This window comes from Bos indicus x Bos taurus, chromosome 2 (assembly GCF_003369695.1).
Source record: "Bos indicus x Bos taurus breed Angus x Brahman F1 hybrid chromosome 2, Bos_hybrid_MaternalHap_v2.0, whole genome shotgun sequence".
Lineage (NCBI taxonomy): Eukaryota > Metazoa > Chordata > Mammalia > Artiodactyla > Bovidae > Bos > Bos indicus x Bos taurus.
The window spans coordinates 80,326-105,075 of NC_040077.1; the positions used below are offsets into that span (position 1 = coordinate 80,326).

Below are 24,750 nucleotides of genomic sequence, written 5' to 3' on the forward strand. Positions count from 1 at the left end.
TGATTACGGATACAGTAAGCTTAAACTTAAATCAGGTGGAAATATTTCCCTTTGCACAATTTACCAGAAATAGAAATATTGATAAAGTAAGTCATATATGAAAAAGAAGCCTGGGACAACAGTGCATGGTAAACAGAGTCAGAGAGAAATTAGTGGGCAAATGAATAGACATTTGATTTTATTAAGCATTTGTCTCTAATAATCTGGACTGAGGGATCCACAAATGACTGGTCTAAATCCACATATATCACCTAAGTTTTTTTTTCCTGAATGCAACATTTATGTTCTATTCTTTCCCGTCTAGTCCACATTCAAAATGCAAAGTACAGAACTATACTTGCCGAAGATTTTCCCATTCTCTGAGCACGTATTTGAATTTAAGTCACATGCATTTTTTTTTTTTCTCATCAAGACTACTGTCTACATTCTTCAACTCCAAAATTTATTCATGGCCAGTTGGTAATGGCTTGTGTGTTCTCCAAGCAGCAAAAAAATAGCTCAGTTCAATAACTGATATTTTGAAATCTATCATATTCTTAATGATGATATTGTAGTGTATTAAGGTATACAGATAACTGTTCTTCATACAAAGCACTCTATAAGATTAATGCCGTGTTGTAGCACACACTGTACCTGTTTATGGCAGTGAATGACAGAGACTGCACCAAGTACTTAATAGTATTTTTCTCAGTACTAACTTGTCTAGTCTATCATTTCCATTTTTACTAGAATAACTCAGTTGAGGCACAAAAAAAACATAAAGAAGACAATTTTCATGTTTCAAGTGAAATGTAAAGCAGTGAAATTTTGTATTACCTCTTCGTAAAAATCTGAGACACCTTCTGAGTATATGTATGTTGCTCCCCTTTTATTTTATTCTCCCTGAAGAGGGCTGGGTAACCATGGGGATTGAGTTATGGGTTTCAATTGTGTCATGAATCCTCTAAAGGCAGAAACTCCAGTCTCAGAAGTATTTAAATATGACAATCTGTAAGTATATGAAATTAAACTCTAGATGGAACTTAGTGATCTCTGTGTTAAAGCTGTTTGCCAAATTAAAAAAAGGTATCTATTTAACTGCCACTTTCTTTGTAGTTTTAGTTTATTCCTATGGGTACATTCAGTTCAGTTCAGTTCAGTCGCTCAGTCGTGTCTGATTCTTTGTGACCCCATGAATTGCAGCACACCAGGCCTCCCTGTCCATGACCAACTCCCGGAGTTCACCCAAACTCATGTCCATCGAGTCAGTGATGCCATCCAGCCGTCTCATCCTCTGTCGTCCCCTTCTCCTCCTGCCCCCAATCCCTCCCAGCATCAGAGTCTTTTCCAATGAGTCAACTCTTTGCATGAGGTGGCCAAAGTACTGGAGTTTCAGCTTTAGCATCATTCCTTCCAAAGAACACCCAGGACTGATCTCCTTTAGAATGGACTGGTTGGATCTCCTTGCAGTCCAAGGGACTCAAGAGTCTTCTCCAACACCACAGTTCAAAAGCATCAATTCTTCGGCGCTCAGCTTTCTTCACAGTCCAACTCTCACATCCATACATGACCCCTGGAAAAACCATACCCTTGACTAGATGGATCTTTGTTGGCAAAGTAATGTCTCTGCTTTTGAATATGCTATCTAGGTTAGTCATAACTTTCCTTCCAGGGAGTAAGCGTCTTTTAATTCCATGGCTGCAATCACCATCTGCAGTGATTTTGGAGCCCCCCAAAATAAAGTCTGATACTGTTTCCACTGCTTCCCCATCTATTTCGCAGGAAGTGATGGGACCAGACGCCAAGATGCCATTCTTAGTTTTCTGAATGTTGAGCTTTAAGCCAACTTTTTCACTCTCCTCCTTCAATTTTATCAAGAGGCTTTTGAGTTCCTCTTCACTTTCTGCCATAAGGGTGGTGTCATCTGCATATCTGAGGTTATTGACATTTCTCCCGGCAATCTTGATTCCAGTTTGTGCTTCTTCCAGCCCAGCGTTTCTCAAGATATACTTTGCATATAAGTTAAATAAGCAGGGTGACAATATACAGCCTTGATGTACTCCTTTTCCTATTTGGAACCAGTTTGTTGTTCCACGTCCCATTCTAACTGTTGCTTCCTGATCTGCATATACACTTTTTAAGAGGCAAGTCAGGTGATCTGGTATTCCCATCTCTTTCAGAATTTTCCACAGTTTATTGTGAGCCACACAGTCAAAGGCTTTGGCATAGTCAATAAAGCAGAAATAGATGTTTTTCTGGAACTCTCTTGCTTTTTCGATGATTCAGCAGATTTGGCAATTTGATCTCTGGTTCCTCTGCCTTTTCTAAAACCAGCTTGAACATCTGGCAGTTCATGGTTCACGTATTGCTGAAGCCTGGCTTGGAGAATTTTGAGAGTTACTTTACTAACATGTGAGATGAGTGCAATTGTGCTATAGATTGAGCATTCTTTGGCATTGCCTTTCTTTGGGATTGGAATGATAACTGACCTTTTCCAGTCCTGTGGCCACTGCTGAGTTTTCCAAATTTGCTGGCATATTGAGTGCAGCACTTTCACAGCATCATCTTTCAGGATTTGAAATAGCTCAACTGGAATTCCATCACTTCCACTAGCTTTGTTCATAGTGATGCTTTCTTTTTTTTATTATTTTATTTTATTTTTAAACTTTACAATATTGTATTAGCTTTGCCAAACATCGAAATGAATCTGCCACAGGTATACCTGTGTTCCCCATCCTGAACCCTCCTCCCTCCTCCCCTCCCCCACACCCTCCCTCTGGGTCGTCCCAGTGCACCAGCCCCAAGCATCCAGTATCGTGCATAGAACCTGGACTGGCGACTCATTTCATACATGATATTATACATGTTTCAATGCCATTCTCCCAAATCTCCCCACCCTCTCCCTCTCCCACAGAGTCCATAAGACTGATCTATACATCAGTGTCTCTTTTGTTGTCTCGTACACAGGGTTATTGTTACCATCTTTCTAAATTCCATATATATGTGTTAGTATACTGCATTGGTGTTTTTCTTTCTGGCTTACTTCACTCTGTATAATAGGTTCAAGTTTCATCCATCTCATTAGAACTGATTCAAATGTATTCTTTTTAATGGCTGAGTAATACTCCATTGTGTATATGTACCACAGCTTTCTTATCCATTCATCTGCTGATGGGCATCTAGGTTGCTTCCATGTCCTGGCTATTATAAACAGTGCTGCGATGAACATTGGGGTACATGTGTCTCTTTTCTAAGGCCCACTTTATTTCACATTCCAGGATGTCTGGCTCTAGGTGAGTGATCACACCATCATGATTATCTTGGTCATGAAGATCTTTTTTGTACAGTTCTTCTGTGTATTCTTGCCACCTCTTCTTAACATCTTCTGCTTCTGTTAGGTCCATAGCATTTCTGTCCTTTATCAAGTTCATCTTTGCATGAAATGCCATATGACCCAGCAATCCCACTGCTGGGCATACACACCGAGGAAACCAGAATTGAAAGAGATACATGTAACCCAATGTTCATCACAGCACTGTTTATAATAGCCAGGACATGGAAGCAACCTAGATGTCCATCAGCAGATGAATAGATAAGAAAGTTGTGGTACATATACACAATAGAATATTACTCAGCCATTAAAAAGAATATATTTGAATCAGTTCTAATGAGGTGGATGAAACTGGAGCCTATTATACAGAGTGAAGTAAGTTAGAAAGAAAAACACCAATACAGTATACTAATGCATGTATATGGAATTTAGAAAGATGGTAATGATAACCCTATATGCAAGATAGCAAAAGAGACACAGATGTATAGAACAGTCTTTTGGACTCTGTGGGAGAGGGCAAGGGTGGGATGATTTGGGAGAATGGCATTGAAACATGTGTATTATCATATGTGAAATGAATCGCCAGTCCAGGTTTGATGCATGAGACAGGGTGCTCAGGACTAATGCACTGGGATGATGGAGAGGGATGGGATGGAGAGGGAAGTGGGAGGGGGGTTCTGGATGGGGAACACATGTATACCCATGGTGGATTCATGTCAATGTATGGCAAAACGACTACAATATTGTAAAGTAATTAGCCTCCAATTAAAATAAATAAATTTATATTTAAAAAATAAACTGTAGCATTAAAAAAAAAAAAGAAAGCATCAGTTCTTCAGTGCTCAGCCTTCTTTATGGTCCAGCTCTCACATCCACACATGACTATTGGAAAAACCATAGCTTTGACTATATGGAACATTGTTGACAAAATATTGTCTCTGTTTTTTAATTTGATATCTACATTTATCATGGCTTTCCTTCCAAGGAGCAAGTATCTTTTAATTTCATGGTTGCAGTCACCTTTCACAGTGATTTTGGAGCACAAGAAAATAAAATTTGTCATTGTTTCCAATTTCCCCCTTCTATTTGTCATGAAGTCATGTAGCCAGTTGCCTTTTTTTTTTTTTTTTTTGAATGTTGAGCTTTAAGCCAGCTTTTTCACTCCTCCCTTTCACTCTCATCAAGAGGCTCTTTAGTTCTTCTTCACTTTCTGCCATTAAAGTGGTATCATCCACATTTCTGAGGTTGTTGATGTTTTCCTGGCAACCTTATTCCAGCTTGTAATTCACTGAGCCCAGAATATAGTATGATGGACTCTGCATATATGTTAAATAAGCAGGGTGACACAGCCTTGTTGTATTCCTTTCCCAATTTGAAACCAGTCTGTTGTTCCATGTCTGTATCTAACTGCTGCTTCTTGACTTATATACAGGTTTCTCAGAGACAAGTAAGGTGGTCTGGTATTTCCATTTCTTTAAGAATTTTCAACAGTTTTTGTGATCCATACAGTCAAAAGCTTTAGTGTAGTCAATGAGGCAGAAGTAGTTGTTTTTCTGGAACTCCCTTGCTTTCTCTCCTTCAATTATCCAATGAACGTTGGAAACTTGATCTCTCGTTCCTCTACCTCTTTGAATGTATATACTAGAAATTCAATCTCAGTTATTTCCCCACAGTCATATACAATAACATTTATTATTTTATTTTTGTAAGTTATTTCTTTTTTATGCTGCTTTTTTAATTTCAGCTTTTTATGCTGAACATATTTGATTGCACTTTACTGTTAATATTCAGCTATCATTCTGAGATTTCACCTTATCCATTTCCTGAAGATTCTTTTTACTTTCCCCATTTGGATCTATGGTTTTCTTGCATCTATGGTTTTCCTCTCTCTTGGTTTTGTATTTCAGAGACACATATCTTTATCAGTTTTCTGAGAGAAGTTTATGAGTAGTGTGTGAAGCACGTCTTCATTTGGCTCTTCACTTGATTATTAGTTATGAAACAGTATAGAATTATGGGTTAATATCTTAACATATGACTCTGAAATTTTTTCTTCATTGTTTTCCAGCTTCTAGTGTTGTTTGTAAGAAGTTTTCAGTTCATTTTTATTCCTTATCTATTATATATATATTAGCATTCTTAAAATTTATGATGGGGAGTCTTGTATCAACTGTAATCCATGTCAGTAGATATTCAGTGTATTCTTTCATTCTCGAAAGTCATGCCCTTTGATTCTTGGAAATCAGTGTTTCTGAAGATTCATCCCCCCTCTATTTTCTCTCTTTTATCTTTTTCTGTATCTTATTATTCTTATGTCGAACCTCCTGGATTGGTCTTTTTCTTTTTAAATTCCTTTTTCATTTTTCCTATTTCTTTGTTTCTTTTCTCTTTCTTGTTTCCTTTCTCTTAATTCTGGAAAGTTCTATGTGGTACACTGCATTGTCTACTGATTATGTAGAGTTAGCTCTCTGATGTTTGTTAAAAGGTACAATTTGTCTTACTGGTTTATACCAGTCAATTCTTTTTCTGTTGTCTCCCTTTTTGCTTCTTATTTTCTGTCTTTGTAAAGCATTCAGTTCAGATTTGAAAAAATGTTGACTACCTTTCTTCATATTAGTTTACTTAACATTTAATTAAATTGCATGTATAAAATAACCAGCAAAACTAGACTCAGCAATTTTGAAATTAACCACAGTCAGTATACAACTAGATCGGTTGGGGTTGGGGGGTGGGTGGGAGAAGAAGCTAAAAGTTTCCTGGCCAGGGACCTTGTTAAAATGGTTAATCTTGTAGTTCACTGCCAAAGGAGTCCAATCATAATAAAGAGGGGCAAATGATAATTTGATTAGGCAGTTAGATGATAGTGTACAAGCCCAATGAGCACAACAGAATTCGAAAGGTGCTCAGTGAGTAAAGTGTCATTAGAAATGAGAATCTCTGAATTAAGATCTCTATGACTTAATGATGTGAAGCTTATCATTTATTGGGCATGTAAGAGTGCTCTGCATAACACGAAAACTCATAAATGAAGAGCAACTAAATTCTAAAAAATAAGATCTAATTCTTTATCTGATTTATTTGTCAGAAATGCACCAACTCTGTTTTATGACACAATTTTTCCATTTTATCTCAAATATTAGAATGTTACTAATTTGGAGGTCTAAGGAAAGAGAGTATGGCTATGGGTGCAAAAAGTATTTAGATTGTTGTGTTTGAAATAATTTAGATTACCTGAAAACTTTGGCTGTAACTTTTGACTTCATCTTGAGACCACAAAATAAATACGTTTGGGCTTTGTTTTGTTTTGTTTTGTTTAGCCACTAAGTCATGTCTGGCTCTTTGGACCCCCTGGACTATAGCCTGCCAGGATTCTTTATCCATGGGATTTTCCAGATAAGAATACTGGAATGGGTCACCATTTCCTTCTCCAGGGAATCTTCCCAATCCAGGGATGAACCCTCATCTCCTGCATTGGTAAGCAAATTCTTTACTGCTGAGCCATCAGAGAAGCCCTCAGAAAATAAATGTATGTATTATTAAATTTTATAAAAAGAATCAGTGTTTAGATTTGGAAGAAATTATGAAAAACAACCACATGAACAGGTAAATAGGCCTAATTTAATTTTGAAGAGAGAAATGAAAATCTTTCTGGTATATATTTTAGTAATTAATAACAGAGATCAAAATTTGTTGGCAATATAGCAACTGTTATCTACAATATATTTGAATCTAATATTGCAATTTGATTAGAAAGAAACAAAGACTGTAAACTAAGAAGTTACATTCATAAGGTAGGAAAGAAAAGCAGTGATGATCAAAAGATTTTCAAAGAAATAAAGGAAAAATTAGAGTTGATTACAACAAACATAAAATAATGACTATGAAACTGAAGAGAGAGAACAAGAGAGGCAGGCCCAGCTGACCAGCTAGAGTTTGGCCTGGACTTCCTCAGACTTATATGACTTGGACAGGAATAATCAGCTGTGAAGACTGTAATTCATGCATGGAGGAGGATAGACAGAGTTTGACTGCATTCGGAAAGTGCCTCCTACCACCCCTTCAACGAGTCTTGAAGTTGAAGTTGAAGGCAGCAACCTCCCTTTGAAAAAGTATCTCCTATTTTCTCTGACTGATTCTGGGACCATGTAAGGCAGCTTGTAGATGATTCTGTGTACATGGTACACAGTTAGAATGACCAGGGTTCCTCAGAGACTGGTATTTGGAGAATTGAAAAGGCTAAAGAAAGATGACAATAGTTATACAACAAGACACTAGAGTTAATTTAGAGACCAGAAGTGATTCTAGAAAATAAAATAAAAATGGAAATTACAACTGAGTAGATGTTGGAAATTAGTGAAAATCTGGGTCTGTCACGTATATTTTCCAACAGTGCTTTTGTCTGTGGACTTTGATAGCATAGTTGTCTAAAAAATATTTCATTGTCTCAGTCTAACAATAGATTTTATTCCAGAATACAATTGTTATATAGAAAAACTTCAGTATGTTGGAGAAAATGTTGATCAGCATAGTTTTAAGCTTTGTATGTCCTTTGTTTGCAGAGAGTCAAGCATAAATGCGGATTTGTGATTAGACCTTTCTAGTGCATTTCTGGTGTCCTGTGCCTTGGGCATGACACATCAAAGTCTGGTGTTTATCTTTTGTTAACTGCCAGATTCCTCTGGAAAAAGCCTCCACGCAATACATCATCTGCAATGTTTGTTTTGGGTATACATATAAATACATGTTGAATGCATTTGTTACGGATATTGTGGTTTCCAAAGCCAGCTTAAGTAAAACAGTGTGAGATGAATGATGAAGGGGACCTTCTGAAGGAGGTATGAAATTAATAATCAAAATATTATCTACCTAAATATCAACAGCAAAGCTTTTTATCATTCTATGTAAACTATTTGAGTGCCAGAATGAATCAGGACAACATGGTTATACTTGCTTTATGTCTGCATTGGGGAAGTTTGTGAGGAAACTCTCTATGACACATTGAGTATAAAAATGTAATAAAAACTAAATTCTGAATTTGCATTAGGAAAGTGTATTTGATTTGATTAATAATTTAAAATAACTTCATTTGAAGCATAAGTATATTAAAATTTTTAAGCCTATTTTGGTTGTTATTGAGAGCCAAATCTGTTTTTCTCAAAGTTTTTATTTCATTCAAACAAAAAATGCTTTGAGCTTAAGTGATTAAAGGTGAGAAGTCATTTTCAAATTATATTTTAGTGATAATTACTCATCTGCTCTAGAATATCTTAAGCAATTCATTTGCCAACATGTAACATTTCTCATTATTCCTTAACATATCTGTACCCAACTTCAGCTTCTGTTATTCTCACAGATCATTATGAATGTAGACAGGGAGGCATGCTGTAGTCAAGACTTGTAGTATGTGAGTTTTCATTAAAGTTAAGAAAATACCATGTGTGAGGCACAATGGTAGGCCAATGTACTGTGTTTGAAATAGTGGAAAATAGAGAGTAGACTCTTCAATCTAGTGGGGAAGACAGCTAAAAATGTAAGGAAGAATGGGGTCATTGCTGTGTATGATGAGTATAAGCAGCTGGAGATGAGTTATTTCCACAGTAAAACCAGGTTACACTTTGTGAAGAAGGGACCCACTGAGCAGTGGCTGTGATTTATCAAGTAGCATCCTGTTATTGTCAGTGGGATCAAACAATAGAAATATTTGAGTAACAGAACAAATTAATCTGAAATTAAACTTGTAGCTGCAAGTGATGACTTAGAGGAAGAAAATAATTAGTATGCACATTGTTAGCTTTCTGGAATTTTGATTTCTAACTATTTACTTTTATCCTGGATTAGCTTTTACTACACTGAGACTGTGGCAGAACTGTGTTTTCTCCCCCACTTTCCACGATTTTAGTTAAGAATTTCAGATGACCCAGTTTTTTTTTTTAAATCTATAAGTCAGGCTCTCCCCAAGATGAGTGTGGACCAAATGTTGATAGTTCACTCTTAGGAAAACAGAAAAACCAACAATATGTTTTTACAGTACACAGTTTTTACAACAAAAGATATGCTATCTTTTGGGTTAAAATTCCTTGCCAACTGGGATGGAACATTATATTTAATAGATGTAGGAAAAAAAAGTGAGTCTTGGTGTCCCTTGACCTAATTTTTCACTGAATGACCTCCTCTGTGCTCTCCTGCATAGAGTTATATTCTCAGGAAGAGAAAAAATATGGAAGGAGCAAGGAAGATGGTGTGTGACATCCCTTACCAGTTAACTGATGCCTTGAAATGGACAATGATTGTGTTCCATACCAGATACTCTGGTAACGTAAGCAGCAACAGCATGAGGTTAACTGCAAAAACTAAAGGCTCAATAGATTCAGGAGAGCAGATTGTGTGCATAAAGAAAATGCCCAGAATGGTCATGTCCCCAACCTGAACAAATTCATTGTCAGAGTCTTCAGTAAAAATGAACTGTTATTAACCTTAGATATGGTATGATATTCTCTAAAGAATATTTTACTGACATCCCCTATTCCAAACAATGTCATGGAGTCATGTGTTCAGCCAAATTCTTATCAATGAAAAGATATTAGATCAAAAACACATTCTTATTCCTCAAAATAGACCCTATTGGTGTATGAAACTGTGAAATTGAGTAAAATAGCAGCACATCTACTTATCAAAATTAAAATCTATTTATCAAAAACCTTGAGTGTGGTACTGAGTTGGGTGATATGCCAAGTGAGTTGGGTAAGATCTATTATCTGCCCTGTAGATGCTTTATGACTCAATACAGAAAACATCCACATAAGTTGACACAAAAGGCTGATGCTTCCACATTATAATGTGGAAGAGAAATGAATGCCAGATGGGGTGAGACAAGAGGCTCCTCATCTTCTGCAGCCTCTGTGTGTGTTGGCAGTAAGCGTGGCACAGGGGAAGCTGTGGCTGGTGGAGGCCACTGTGCTCAATGCTAGAGACTTACCTTCCACAACTTCCCCTACTTTTCCTGCTTTATCATATTGTCTGTGCAACTTTATAAAGACTTCTTAATTCTGTTTTTATATCTGAAAAGTGCTCTCTCTTTTAGGATTCAAAGATTTGTTTTCAGATTTCAAGGTTTTTAGTTTATTTTATACTTATTTTTATTTGCTCAAATTTACCTTCTTCCAGTTCATTAAGTGCCTCTATCAATGTTAAAAAATTAGGTTTGTGTTTCACAAGCAGTGATTAAGGGTACATTCCCTAAAGTCAAAATGTCTGTGTTTTAATCTCGATTCTACTGCTAATTACCCATGTCATGTGGAGTAAATTATTGGACTTCTTTGTGTTTCATTTGGACATTAATAATACCATATGGAAGAGATTTTGTGATGGGATTACATGCCTTAATACATGTAAAGTGCTTTGCATAGTGCTTACAATACAGTGAGCACAAAACAAAAGTTGTTTATCATACATAATTATATTGCAGACTGAATAATAGTATCTCCTAAGTTTTCATTTTTACAGGCTTGAAGAGTTTTACACTTTTTCTTTACATGACAGAACTTCATTTGCTTTTCTATGTGATAATGATAACAATTGTATGTGATACACATTTATATAAATAAACACACATCTGTTTACTTCTAGCCCATTAACTCTTTCCTAAGGTACAGTGATGAGAACTGTATTTAGAATTCTAGATATAGGTACATTATATTTTTTAAAAGATAGAATGCTTTCTCCTGTCATATTTAAAATATTTTTGATATTTGACCTACAGTTCTATAATGTTCTTGGATCTTATTTGAACAGTTTTCTAAGAATCTATTATCATAAATATACATTATATTATATAATATGCTCAATGCACATTTAAAATTTTTTCAAGTCTTTTCTGCTTTTTAAGCAAATTCGTTGCTTTCCTGCCCATCCACACCTTCAAAAATTGTTTTGATCCTATCTACACAGATAAATATGCTTAGATGCAAAACCTTAAGTTTCCTAAAGATTTCTTTTTTTGGTTCACTTATGGAAAAGCTAAATAAAATTGGTATACTAGCATCAAGCCTGGGGAAATGACTGAATTTTTTTCAGCCTCCTTTGTTATTTAGATTCCTGTTATGAAACTAACATGGTTTTAGACCTTTGGAGAAGGAAATGGCAATCCACTCCAGCATTCTTGCCTGGGAAATCCCAAGGATAGAGGAGCCTGATGGGTTACAGTCCATGGGGTTGCAAGAGTTGGACACAACTTAGTGACTAAACCCTCACCATGCCTTAATAAGATCATTTTTTCCCTTCTCTAAACCTATTGACTAAGTGTGCTTTTCTTTTTTAGAATTTTCTGTTGCAGATTTTTCTTTGCTCCCAAAGTTGCAACTTGCTTTGGGCTTGATGCTGATGTTGCATAATTGCCATCTTGCTGGGAATTGAAGCAAGATTCAGAACTCTTCATATGAGGAACAGCCATATCATTTACATTGTGAAAATTGCTTCACACAGAGGTTTTTTTATAGATAGTTTCTCTATAATTCTTAGGTGGATGTGGATATATATTATATTCCAACTAATGTGCCAACTAGGATCTATGATCAGCTAACTCAGTTCAGTCACTCAGTTGTGTCTGACTCTTTGTGACCCCATGGACTGCAGCACACCAGGCTTCCCTGTCCATCATCAACTCCTGGAATTACACAAACTCGTCCATCAAGTTGGTGATGCCATCCAGCCGTCTCATCCTCTGTCGTCCCCTTCTCCTCCTGCCTTCAATTTTTCCCAGCATCAGGGTTTTTCCCAATGAGTCAGTTCTTCACATACAGTGGCCAAAGTTTTGGAGTTTCACCTTCAACATCAGTCCTTCCAATGAATATTCAGGACTGATTTCCTTTAGGATAGACTGGTTGGATCTCCTTGCAGTCCAAGGGACTCTCAAGAATTTTCTCCAACACCACAGTTCAAAAGTATCAATTCTTTGGCACTCAGCTTTCCTTATAGTCCAATTCTAATATCCATACATGACTGCTGGGAAAACCATAGCTTTGACTAGATGGACCTTTGTCGGCAAAGTAATATCTCTGCTTTTTAATATGCTGTCTAGGTTGGCCATAACTTTTCTTCCAAGGAGCAAGCATGTTTTAATTTCATGGCTGCAGTCACCATCTGCAGTGATTTGGAAGCTCAAGAAAATAAATTTTCTCACTGTTTCCCCATCTATTTCCCATGAAATGATGGAACCAGATGCCATGATCTAGTTTTCTGAATGTTAAACTTTAAGCCAACTTTTTCACTCCCCTTTTTCACTTTCATCAAGAGGCTCTTTAGTTCTTCTTCACTTTCTACCGTAAGGGTGGTGTCATCTGCATATTGGAGGTTATTGATATTTCTCCCAGTGATCTTGATTCCAACTTGTGCTTCATCCAGCCCAGCATTTTGCATGATGTACTCTCCATATAAGTTTAAAAAGCAGGGTGACAATATACAGCCTTGACATACTCCTTTCCCAATTTGGAACCAATCTGTATGACCTACATACAGATTTCTCAGGAGGCAGGTCAGGTGGTCTGCTATTCCTATCTCTTGAAAAATTTTCCACAGTTTGTTGTGATCCACACAAAGGCTTTGGCATAGTCAATAAAGCAGAAGTAGATATTTTTCTGGAACTCTCTTGCTTTTTTGATGATCAAGTTTGGCAACTTGATCTCTGGTTCCTCGGCCTTTTCTACATTCACTTTGAACATCTGAAAGTTCACGTTTCATGTACTGTTGGAGCCTGGCTTGGAGAATTTTGAGCATTACTTTGCTAGCCTGTGAGATGAATGCAACTGTATGGTAGTTTGAACATTCTTTGGCATTGCCTTTCTTTGGGGTGCAATGAAAACTGACCTTTTGCAGTCCACTGCTGAGTTTTCTAAATTTGCTGGCATTTGAGTGCAGTATTTCACATCATCTTTTAGGATGGAATTCCATCACTCAACTGGAATTCCATCACTGTCACTAGTTTTGTTTGTAGTGATTCTTTGTAAGGCCCACCTGATTTCACATTCCAGGCAGGTGAGTGATCACACCATTGTGGTTGTCTGGGTCATGAAGTTCTTTTGTACAGTTCTTCTGTGTATTCCTGCCACCTCTTCTTAATATCTTCTGCTTCTGTTAGGTGCTTTATTGTGCCCATATTTGCATGAAATGTTCCCTTGGTATCTCTAATTTTCTATAGAGTTCTCTAGTCTTTCCCATTCTATTGTTTTCCTGTATTTCTTTCCACTGATCACTGAGGAAGGCTTTCTTATCTCTCCTTGCTATTCTTTGGAACTCTGCATTCAAATGGGTATATCTTTCCTTTTCTCCTTTGCCTTTCAGTTCTCTTCTTTTTCCAGCTGCTTGTAAGGCCTCATCAGACAACCATTTTGCCTTTTGCATTTCTTTTTCTTGATGACATTCTTGATCACTGCCTATTGTGCAATGTCATGAACCTCTGCCCATAGTTCTTCAGGCACTCTACCAGATCGAATCCCTTGAATCTATTTGTCACCTCCACTGTTGTAAGGGATTTGATTTAGGTCGTACCTGAATGGTGTAGTGGTTTTCCCTACTTTCTTCAATTTAAGTTTGAATTTGGCATTAAGGGGTTCATGATCTGAGCCACAGTCAGTTCCTGGTCTTGTTTTTGCTGACTGTGTTAGAGCTTCTCAATCCTTGGCTGCAAAGAATATAATCAATTTGATTTCAGTATTGACCATCTGGTGATGTCCATGTGTAGAGTCTTCTCTTGCATTGTTGGAAGAGGATGTTTGTTATGACCAGTGCATATCTATGTTATCTTATTGCAAAAGTGTTCAGAATCTATGGTAGCAGAACTGAAAACAATCTGGGTCATCCTTAACACCATAATCTCTTCGCAAATGAGCTTGAGGATAAGATATACGACACTTTTCTAAAGAGCCCATCCTCTTTTACCCCCTTATATTAAGCAAAATTCTAACTCTCTGTAACTTCCAAAAAAATGTATCTGTATTTTCCATGTATGCTTAGTTTCACTTCAAAGGACTGAAATGCCACTTAGGTTGGAATGTGAAGTTCTTTAAAAAGACTCAAATTTTTAGTTGCTTTTTTATAAAGCTACTCAGTACTTAGTATTCTTAAGGACAACATTTTTAGTTTTCACTATTTTTTTCCTGTAAAGTTTGCAAGTAAAATGAAGAAATGAAAGAATGGTTTCAAACAGCATATTGAATTCTACTGCTTTCCATGTGTGAAAACAGATAAATTATTGAATCTTTCAAAGACTCAGCTGCCTCAATAGGAAGATGGTCCCAATGATATGTTTCATTCATGTAACACATGTTTACAGCTTTTTATTATGTATTATGTTTATATTCCATGGAACAATAAGCAATTTATTTATCCTAGAGCTTCTAGACCTAGGACTGACTGATTCTAGGTGTTCATTATTTAAGATGCATGGTGTTAATTAGTATTGACACATTGAATCTAGAAACAATTATTAAAGAACTTATATTACAAAATGAGCCATTATAATAATTATTCACAGTAATACTAAACTATTTTTAAATTTTTTATTTTATTTTAATTGGAAGAGAATTACAATGTTTTGATGATTTCTGCCATTCTTCAACATGAATCAGCCATATGCATACATATGTCTCCTCCCTCTTGAACCTCCATCCCACCTTCCACCCCATCCAACCCCTTAAGGTTGTCACAGAGCACAGGCTTAAGGTTCCCTGAATCATACAGGAAATTCCCACTAGCTATCTATTTTATATATGGTAATGTATATGTTTCAATGCTTTTCTCTCAAATCATCCCACCGTCTCTTTCCCCTACTGTGTCCAAAAGTCTGTTCTTTATGTCAGTGTCTCCTTTGCTGCCCTGCAAATAGGATCGTAAGTTTCATCTTTCTAGATTCCAAATATATATGCAGTAATACATGATATTGTTTGTCTCTTTCTAACTTACTTCACTCTGTATAATAGGTTCTAATTTCATCCACCTCAGTAGAATTGACTCAAATGCATCCCTTTTAATAGCTGTGTAATATATGTACAACATCTTCTTTATGCATTCTTCTGTCACTGGACATCTAGGCTGCTTCTATATCCTAACTACTGTAAATAGTGCTGCAATGAACATTGGGTGTACATGTATTTTTTTTTCAATTATGGTTACCTCAGTGTATATGCTGAGTATTGAGATTGTTGAGTCATATGGTAGTCATGGGGCTTCCAGGTGGCACTAGTGGTAAAGAATCCACCTGCCAATGCAGGAGATGCAAGAGATGCAGATTTGATTCTCGAGTTGGGAAGATCCTCTGGAGTAAGAAATAGCAACCCACTCCATTATTCTTGTCTGGAAAATCCCATGGAAATAGGAGCCTGGCAGTCTACAGTCCATGGGGTTGCAGAGTTGAGCATGACTAAGCGCGCATGCACACACACACACACACACACACAGTAGTCTTATTCCTAGTTTCCTAAAGCAATAACCATGCTGTTCTCCATACTGGCTGTATCAATTCATATTCCCACCAACAGGGCAAGAGGGTTCCCTTTGCTCTACACTCTTTCCAGCATTAATTGTTTGCAGCTTTTTTAAAATGATGGCCATTCTGACTGGCCGCCTGATGCAAAGAACTGACTCATTGAAAAAGAACCTGATGCTGGAAAAGATTGAAAGCAGGAGAAGGGGATGACAGAGGATCAGATGGTTGGATGGCATCACTGACTCGCTGCAGATGAGTTTGAGCAAGCTCCAGAAGTTGGTGTTGGACAGGGAAGCCTGGCGTGCTGCAGTCCATAGGGTCACAAAGAGCTGGACACGGCTGAGCAACTGAACTGAATTCTGACTGGTGTGAGGTGATAACTTGTAGCTTTGATTTGCATTTCTCTAATAATGAACAATGTTGAGTATCTTTTCATGTGTTTAATAGCCATCTGTATGTCTTATTTGGAGAAATGTCTGCTTTGGTTTTCTCTCAACTTTTTTATTGTGTTGTTTGTTCTGGAATTGAGCTGCATGAGATGCTTATATAATTTGGAGATTAATCCTTTGTCAGTTGTTTCATTTGCTATTATATTCCCCATTCTGAGGATTGTCTTTTTATCTTGTTTATAGTTTCTTTCATGTGCAAAATCTTTCAAGTTTAATTAGGTCCCATTTGTTAATTTTTTGTTTTTGTTTCCATTACTTTGGGAGGTGGATGATAAAGGATGTTGCTGTGATTTATATCAAAGAGTACTCTGCCTATGTTTTCCTTTAAGAGTTTTACAGTTTTTGGTCATACATTTAAGCCTTTAGTTCATTTTGAGTTTATTTCTGTATATGGTGTTGGGAAGTATTCTAATTTCATTCTTTTACATGTAGCTACCCACTTTCCCCAGTACTGCTTATTGAAGAGACTGTCTTTAATCCATTGTATATTTTGGCCTCCTTTGTGAAAGAGAATGTACCCATAGGTGCGTGGATTTATCTCCCAGCCTTCTGTCTTGTTCCATTGATCTATATTTCTGGTTTTGTTGCCAGTACCATGCTGTCTTCATGAATGTAGCTTTGTAGTATAGTCTAAAATCAGGAAGGTTTATTCCTCCAGCTGTATATTCTTTCTAAAGTTTGCATTGGCTATAAAATGTCTTTTTGCTTTCATACAAATTGTGAAATTATTTGTTTTAGTTCTATGAAAAATACCATAGTAGTTTGACAGGGATTTCATTGAATCTTTAGATAGCTTTGGGTAATAGTCATTTTCACAATACTGATTCTTCCAGTCCAAGAAGGTATACCTCTCCATCAGTTTGTATAATCTTTGATTCATCAGTGTCTTATAGTTTTCTGCATATAGATCTTTTGTCTCTTTAGGTATATTTAGATATATAAAAATTTATAATATTTTATTCTTTTTGTTGCATTGGTCAATGGGATTGTTTCCTTAATTTTTACTTATTATTTTTCATTATTAGTATATAGGAATGCAAGAGATTTCTGTGCATTAATTTTATATCCTATAGCTTTACTGTATTCATTGATTACCTTTAGTAGCTTTCTGGTGGCATCTTTAGTGTTTTCATGTCATCTGAAAACAGTGAAAGTTTTACTTCTTATTTATTTTTCTCCTCTGATTGCTGTGTCTAGGACTTCCAAAACTACACTGAATAATAGTGGTGAGAGTGGGTACCCGTGTCTTCTTCCAGATCTTAGCATAAATATTTTCCATTTTTCAACTTTGAGAATAATGTTTGCTGTGGGTTTGTTGTATATGGCCTTTATCATGTAGAGGTATATTCCTTTTATGCTTACTTTCTGGAGAATTTTTTTTTAATCATCAATGGATGTTGTGTTTTGTCAAAAGCTTTCTCTGCATGTATTGAGATGATCATATGGTTTTATATTTCTATTTGTCAATATGATGTATCACATTGATTGATTTGCATATATTGAAGAATCTTTGCATCCCTGGGATAAAGTCTACTTGATCATGACGTATGATCTTTTTAAAGAGTTGTTGGATTTTGTTTGTTAGAATTCTGTTGAGGATTTTTGCATCTATGTTCATCAGTGATATTGACCTTATTATTATTTCTTTGTGGCATCTTTGTCTAGTTTGGCTATTAGGGTGGTGGTGGCCTTGTAGAATGACCTTGGGAGTCTTATTTCCTCTGCAATTTTCTGGAAGAGTTTAATCAGGATAGGTGTTAATTCTTCCTAAACATTTGGTAGAATTCACCTGTGAAGTCATCTGGCCTGGGCTTTTGTTTGAGAATTTTTTAATTACAGTTTTGATTTCTTTGCTTGTGATTTGTCTGTTCAAGTTTTTTATTTCTTCCTGGTTTAATTTTGGAAGGCTATACTTTTCTAAGAATTTGTCCATTTCTTCGAGATTGTCCATTTTATTGGCATATAGTTGCTTGTACTTGTCTGTTATGATCCTTTGTATTGCTATGTTATCTGTTATAATTTCTCCCTTTTCAATTTCTAGCTTTATTGATTTGAGTTTTCTCCCTTTTTTCTTGATGAGTCTGGCTAACAAATTGTCAAATTTGTTTATCTTCTCAAAGAACCAGTGTCTAGTTTTATTGACCTTTGCTATTTTCTCCTTCTTTTCTTTTTTATTTATTTCTGTGCTGATCTTTATTGTTTCTTTCCTTCTACAGACTTTGTGTTTTTTTGTTCTTTTTCTAGTTCCTCTAAGTGTAACATTAGGCTGTTTATTTGTTGTTTCTCTTGTTTCTTGAGGTAGGCTTATATCGCTATAAACTTTCCTCTTAGCACTGTTTTTACTGAATCTCATAGGTTTTGAGTTATTGCATTTTTGTCATTTGCTTCCCTGAACATTTTTATTTCCTTTTTTATTTCTTCAGTAATCTGTTGGTTCTTCAGAAGCATATTGTTTCACATCTATGTCTTTGTGTTTTTTATAGTTCATTTCTGTAGTTCATTTCCAATTTAATCTACCTTGCTGTGGTCAGAAAAGATGCCTGAAATGATTTCAGTTTTTAAAAATTTACCAAGGCTTGATCTGTGACCTAAGATGTGATCTATCCTGCAGAATGTTCCATACGCACTTGAGAAATCTATTTAGAAGATAAACAGATGTGAAATCTATTGTTTTTGGATAAAATGCCATGTAGGTGTCAATTAGGTAAAATTGGTCCAATGTATCATTAAAAGCTTTTTTATTAATTTTCTGTCTGGGTGATCTGTACATTGGTGTCAGTGAGATATTGAAGTCCCCCACTATTACTGTGTTACTGTTGATTTCCCCTTTAATAGTTGTTAACATTTGCCTTATTTATGTTGGGTGCATCTATATTTATAATTGTTAAATCTTCTTCCTGGATCACTCCCTTGATCATTATGTAATGTCCTTCCTTGTCTCTTGTAATGGTCTTTAAAGTCTATTTTACCTGATATGAGTATTACTATTCCTGCTTTCTTTTTATTTCCATTTGCATGGAATCTTTTTCCAGCTCCTAAAGGAATATCCACTACTGAATCAATAACTCCTATAAGTACACATAGGGATATATATAACATGAATTTTTACTATCTATCTGGGTGATCACTAAGCTTTTCTTACTACATGGTATGTATGTATGTATAATCAGGGTCCATCAGAAAAGCAGAATCAAAGGGAGGTTTTATATATATATGTATTTGTGTGTATACATATACATATGTATGTATTTGTGTGTGTGTGTGTGTATCTATACATGTATTAGAAGATTTATTATGGAAATTAGTTTAAGCCATTATGGGTGCTGGTATGTCCATGATCTGTTGTCTTCAAGCTGGAGAACCAGGAAAGTCACTGGCATAATTAAGCCTGAGTTCCAAGACCTTAGACTGGGGGCCACAGGTCTATGTCCAGGAGTCTGAAAGCCTGAGAACCTGTACAAGAGAATAAAATGTGGACATCCAAGCTCAAGAAAGGAAAGAGAATTCACATTCATTGTACACTTTTGTTCTACTAGGGCTCTTCAACAGGTTGGATATTGGCCACACTGGGGAGGGTAGATCTTCTTTATTCAGTCTAGTGATTCAGATGCTATTGTATTCTGGAAAACCCTGTCTTAGTCCATTCAGACTGTATTGGTCTTAGTTTTGTATCCATTCAGCCAATCTATATCTTTTGCTTGGAGTATTTAGTCTATTTGCATTTAAGGTAATTATTGATATATATAATCTTATTGCCATTTCATTTACTGCTCTGGCTTTTTTTTTTTATGTAGACCTTTTCCTTCTTTTGCATTTTCCTTTCTAGAGAAGCTCCTTTAGCGTTTGTTGTAAAACTGGTATGATGATGCTGGATTCTCTTAATATTTGCTTGTCTGTGAATGTTTTCATTTCCCCTGACTAGTCAGTTTGCCTACTCAGAAAATACTCCAAGATTTTTTCAAAGGTCTCTGGACCTCTTGTGGACTGTGTGGGGTCAGCTCAGTCTCAGATCTTGCCTTGATTCAGCTTGTACTTGCTCTCAAAGTCTACAACTGCCCCTACATTCCACAATCTCAGGCTAATTGTGGGGATTTAATCCACTTCTCTGCTACTGTAAGGGCAGTTTCCCCCTTTTTCCTTTACTCACAGAGTTCCTGGTGTTCCAATTGGGCCCACTTCTGCTATATGTTCCTTTCCAGAGCATGTTCTCTGCCCAGACATGAGGGGGTTTAAGTAGCCTCTTCTTAGGGCCCAATTGCTCAGTTGTAAGTGGAGAGAGGGAGGGGTACAGTAGACACAGTCGGGCTGTGTTGGGATTGTCTGCCATGGCTGGTACCTGAGGGAGGTTGCCACAATCTGAGGCAGGTCTTGCACTTCCCCAGAACAGTTGGTCCTGGGTTATAACAACCTTGGTAGAGCCAAGTCACTTAGGCTCCCAGGAAGACGTGGGCAGTGACCTGCAGCCACTCATAGTTTGGTGGTAGCTGCAATCCCTGGGGCCAAAACAGTAGCAGCCTCCCACCTTCCACCTTTGGCACTCAAGCCTACTTTTCTACCTCTGGAGCTGCAGACCACAGCTGGCTCACCCTCCTTCTTTGGCATCCGCTAAAGTGGAGTCCTTTGTTCTGCTAGCGGGTGGAGTTAGAGTGCAGAGTTAGAGCCTTCCCATGGGAATGGTTTTTTCCTTCTCTTGAGCTCAGGCTTTTCTCTGGTCTGCCTCCACTGTGTCACACTAGCTCCCTCACAGTATCTTCATGGCAATCAACCCCAGTCCTTTTCCTGAAGTCTGACCCCTGAAACCCAAGTCTCTGTACCCATCCCCCACTCTAAAGCAACTGTGAGTGTGTGAGCCGCTTCTCAGCTGGGAAGTGCCATTCAGCAAAATTTCTGTGGTGAATTCTCTTTGTTTTGCCTTCTGAGTACCCACTGTTTTACTGCTCTCTGAGGTTCTGCTGCCCTTCCAAGACTCCCCCTTGTGAGAGGGCTTCTGAGTGTGTGGAAACTTTTCCTCCTTCATGACTCCCTTCCTGGGGAGCAGGTCCCCATCCCCAAATACTTTGTCTTGTCTTTTAATTTCATGGCTGCAAGCATCATCCGCAGTGATTTTGGAGCCCCAAAAAATAAAGTCTGGCACTGTTTCCAATGTTTCCCCATCTATTTCCCATGAAGTGATGGGACCGGATGCCATGATCTTAGTTTTCTGAATGTTGAGCTTTCAGCCAACTTTTTCACTCTCCTCTTTCACTTTTATCAAGAGGCTTTTTAGTTCCTCTTCACTTTCTGCCATAAGGGTGGTGTCATCTGCATATCTGAGGTTATTGATATTTCTCCCAGCAATCTTGATTCCAGCTTGTACTTCTTCCAGCCCAGTATTTCTCATGATGTGCTCTGCATATAAGTTAAATAAGCATGAGCTGCTCGGACCTGGGAAGAGCACAAAACTCAGGCCCAACTGAGTCTGCGCCTCTGAGGACTACCCGAGTGCCTGAACCTGAGCGGCTTGGACCTGGGAGGTACACGCAACCCAGGGCCAGCCTCAGATTGTTCCCGGCGGAACAACCTAGAGCCCGAGCAGTGTGGGCAGGGAGGCTACACGCGCCGTGAGCGGGGGCAGACCCAGTGTGGCTGAGGCACTGCGAGCGCACGCCAGTGTTATTTGTTTGCAGCATCCCTCCCTCCCTCCCCACAGCGCGACTGAACAAAGAGAAGAAATACAGCTTCACCCATCAGAACACCGACACAAGCTTCCCTAACCAGGAAACCTTGACAAGCCACCTGTACAAACCCACACACAGCGAGGAAAAGCCACAATAAAGAGAACTCCACAAACTGCCAGAATACAGAAAGGACACCCCAAACTCAGCAATTTAAACAAGATGAAGAGACAGAGGAATAGCCAGCAGATAAAGGAACAGGAAAAATGCCCACCAAACCAAACAAAAGAGGAAGAGATAGGGAATCTACCTGATAAAGAATTCCGAATAATGATAGTGAAATTGATCCAAAATCTTGAAATTAAAATGGAATCACAGATAAATAGCTTGGAGACAAGGATTGAGAAGATGCAAGAAAGGTTTAACAAGGACCTAGAAGAAATAAAAAAGAGTCAATATATAATGAATAATGCAATAAATGAAATTAAAAACACTCTGGAGGCAACAAATAGTAGAATAACAGAGGCAGAAGATAGGATTAGTGAATTAGAAGATAGAATGGTAGAAATAAATGAATCAGAGAGAATAAAAGAAAAATGAATTAAAAGAAATGAGGACAATCTCAGAGACCTCCAGGACAATATTAAACGCTACAACATTCAAATCATAGGGGTTCCAGAAGAAGAAGACAAAAAGAAAGACCATGAGAAAATACTTGAGGAGATAATAGAATAGTTGAAAACTTCCCTAAACTGGGGAAGGAAATAATCACCCAAGTCCAAGACACCCAGAGAGTCCCAAACAGGATAAACCCAAGGTGAAACACCCCAAGACACATATTAATCAAATTAACAAAGATCAAACACAAAGAACAAATATTAAAAGCAGCAAGGGAAAAACAACAAATAACACACAAGGGAATTCCCATAAGGATAACAGCTGATCTTTCAATAGAAACTCTTCAAGCCAGGAGGGAATGGCAAGACATACTTAAAATGATGAAAGAAAATAAACTACAGCCCAGATTATTGTACCCAGCAAGGATCTCATTCAAGTATGAAGGAGAAATCAAAAGCTTTTCAGACAAGCAAAAGCTGAGAGAATTCTGCACCACCAAACCAGCTCTCCAACAAATACTAAAGGATATTCTCTAGACAGGAAACATAAAAATGGTGTAGAAATTCAAACCCAAAACAATAAAGTAAATGGCAACGGGATCATACTTATCAGTAATTACCTTAAATGTAAATGGGTTGAATGCCCCAACCAAAAGACAAAGACTGGCTGAATGGATACAAAAAGAAGACCCCTACATATGTTGTCTACAGGAGACCCACCTCAAAACAGGGGACACATACAGACTGAAAGTGAAGGGCTGGAAAAAGATTTTCCATGCAAATAGGGACCAAAAGAAAGCAGGAGTAGCAATACTCATATCAGATAAAATAGACTTTAAAACAAAGGCTGTGAAAAGAGACAAAGAAAGTCACTACATAATGATCAAAGGATCAATCCAAGAAGAAGATATAACAATTATAAATATATATGCACCCAACACGGGAGCACCGCAGTATGTAAGACAAATGCTAACAAGTATGAAAGGAGAAATTAACAATAACACAATAATAGTGGGAGACTTTAATACCCCACTCACACCTATGGATAGATCAACTAAACAGAAAATTAACAAGGAAACACAAACTTTAAACGATACAATAGACCAGTTAGACCTAATTGATATCTATAGGACATTTCATCCCAAAACAATGAATTTCACCTTTTTCTCAAGTGCACATGGAACCTTCTCCAGGAGAGATCACATCCTGGGCCATAAAGCTAGCCTTGGTAAATTCAAAAAAATAGAAATCATTCCAAGCATCTTTTCTGACCACAATGCAGTAAGATTAGATCTCAATTACAGGAGAAAAACTATTAAAAATTCCAACATATGGAGGATGAACAACACCCTGCTGAATAACCAACAAATCACAGAAGAAATCAAAAAAGAAATCAAAATTTGCATAGAAACGAATGAAAATGAAAACACAACAACCCAAAACCTGTGGGACACAGTAAAAGCAGTCCTAAGGGGAAAGTTCATAGCAATACAGGCACACCTCAAGAAACAAGAAAAAAGCCAAATAAATAACCAAGTCTACACCTAAAGCAACTAGAAAAGGAAGAAATGAAGAACCCCAGGGTTAGTAGAAGGAAAGAAATCTTAAAAATTAGAGCAGAAATAAATGCAAAAGAAACAAAAGAGACCATAGCAAAAATCAACAAAGCCAAAAGCTGGTTCTTTGAAAGGATAAATAAAATTGATAAACCATTAGCCAGACTCATCAAAAAACAAAGGGAGAAAAATCAAATCAATAAAATTAGAAAGGAAAATGGAGAGATCACAACAGACAACACAGAAATACAAAGGATCATAAGAGACTATTATCAACAATTATATGCCAATAAAATGGACAACGTGGAAGAAATGGACAACTTCTTAGAAAAGTACAACTTTCCAAAACTCGACCAGGAAGAAATAGAAAACCTAACAGACCCATCACAAGCACGGAAATTGAAACTGTAATCAAAAATCTTCCAGCAAACAAAAGCCCAGGTCCAGGCGGCTTCACAGCTGAATTCTACCAAAAATTTAGAGAAGAGCTAACACCTATCCTGCTCAAACTCTTCCAGAAAATTGCAGAGGAAGGTAAACTTCCAAACTCATTCTATGAGGCCACAATCACCCTAATACCAAAACCTGACAAAGATGCCACACAAAAAAGAAAACTACAGGCCAATATCACTGATGAATATAGATGCAAAAATCCTTAACAAAATTCTAGCAATCAGAATCCAACA

General features: G+C 37.2%; 1 protein-coding gene across 1 annotated transcript in view; it reads left to right on the plus strand.

Moving 5' to 3' along the window:
• Positions 1-8,087: 8,087 nt before the first annotated feature.
• The window catches only part of LGSN (lengsin, lens protein with glutamine synthetase domain), a 67,415-nt gene continuing 50,752 nt past the window's right edge, over positions 8,088-24,750 (plus strand). Inside the window, exon 1 of the mRNA XM_027523175.1 lies at positions 8,088-8,145. Within this exon, the coding sequence (XP_027378976.1) occupies positions 8,116-8,145 (30 nt within the window). The 5' untranslated portion in view covers positions 8,088-8,115. The remainder of the gene's footprint in view (positions 8,146-24,750) is intronic.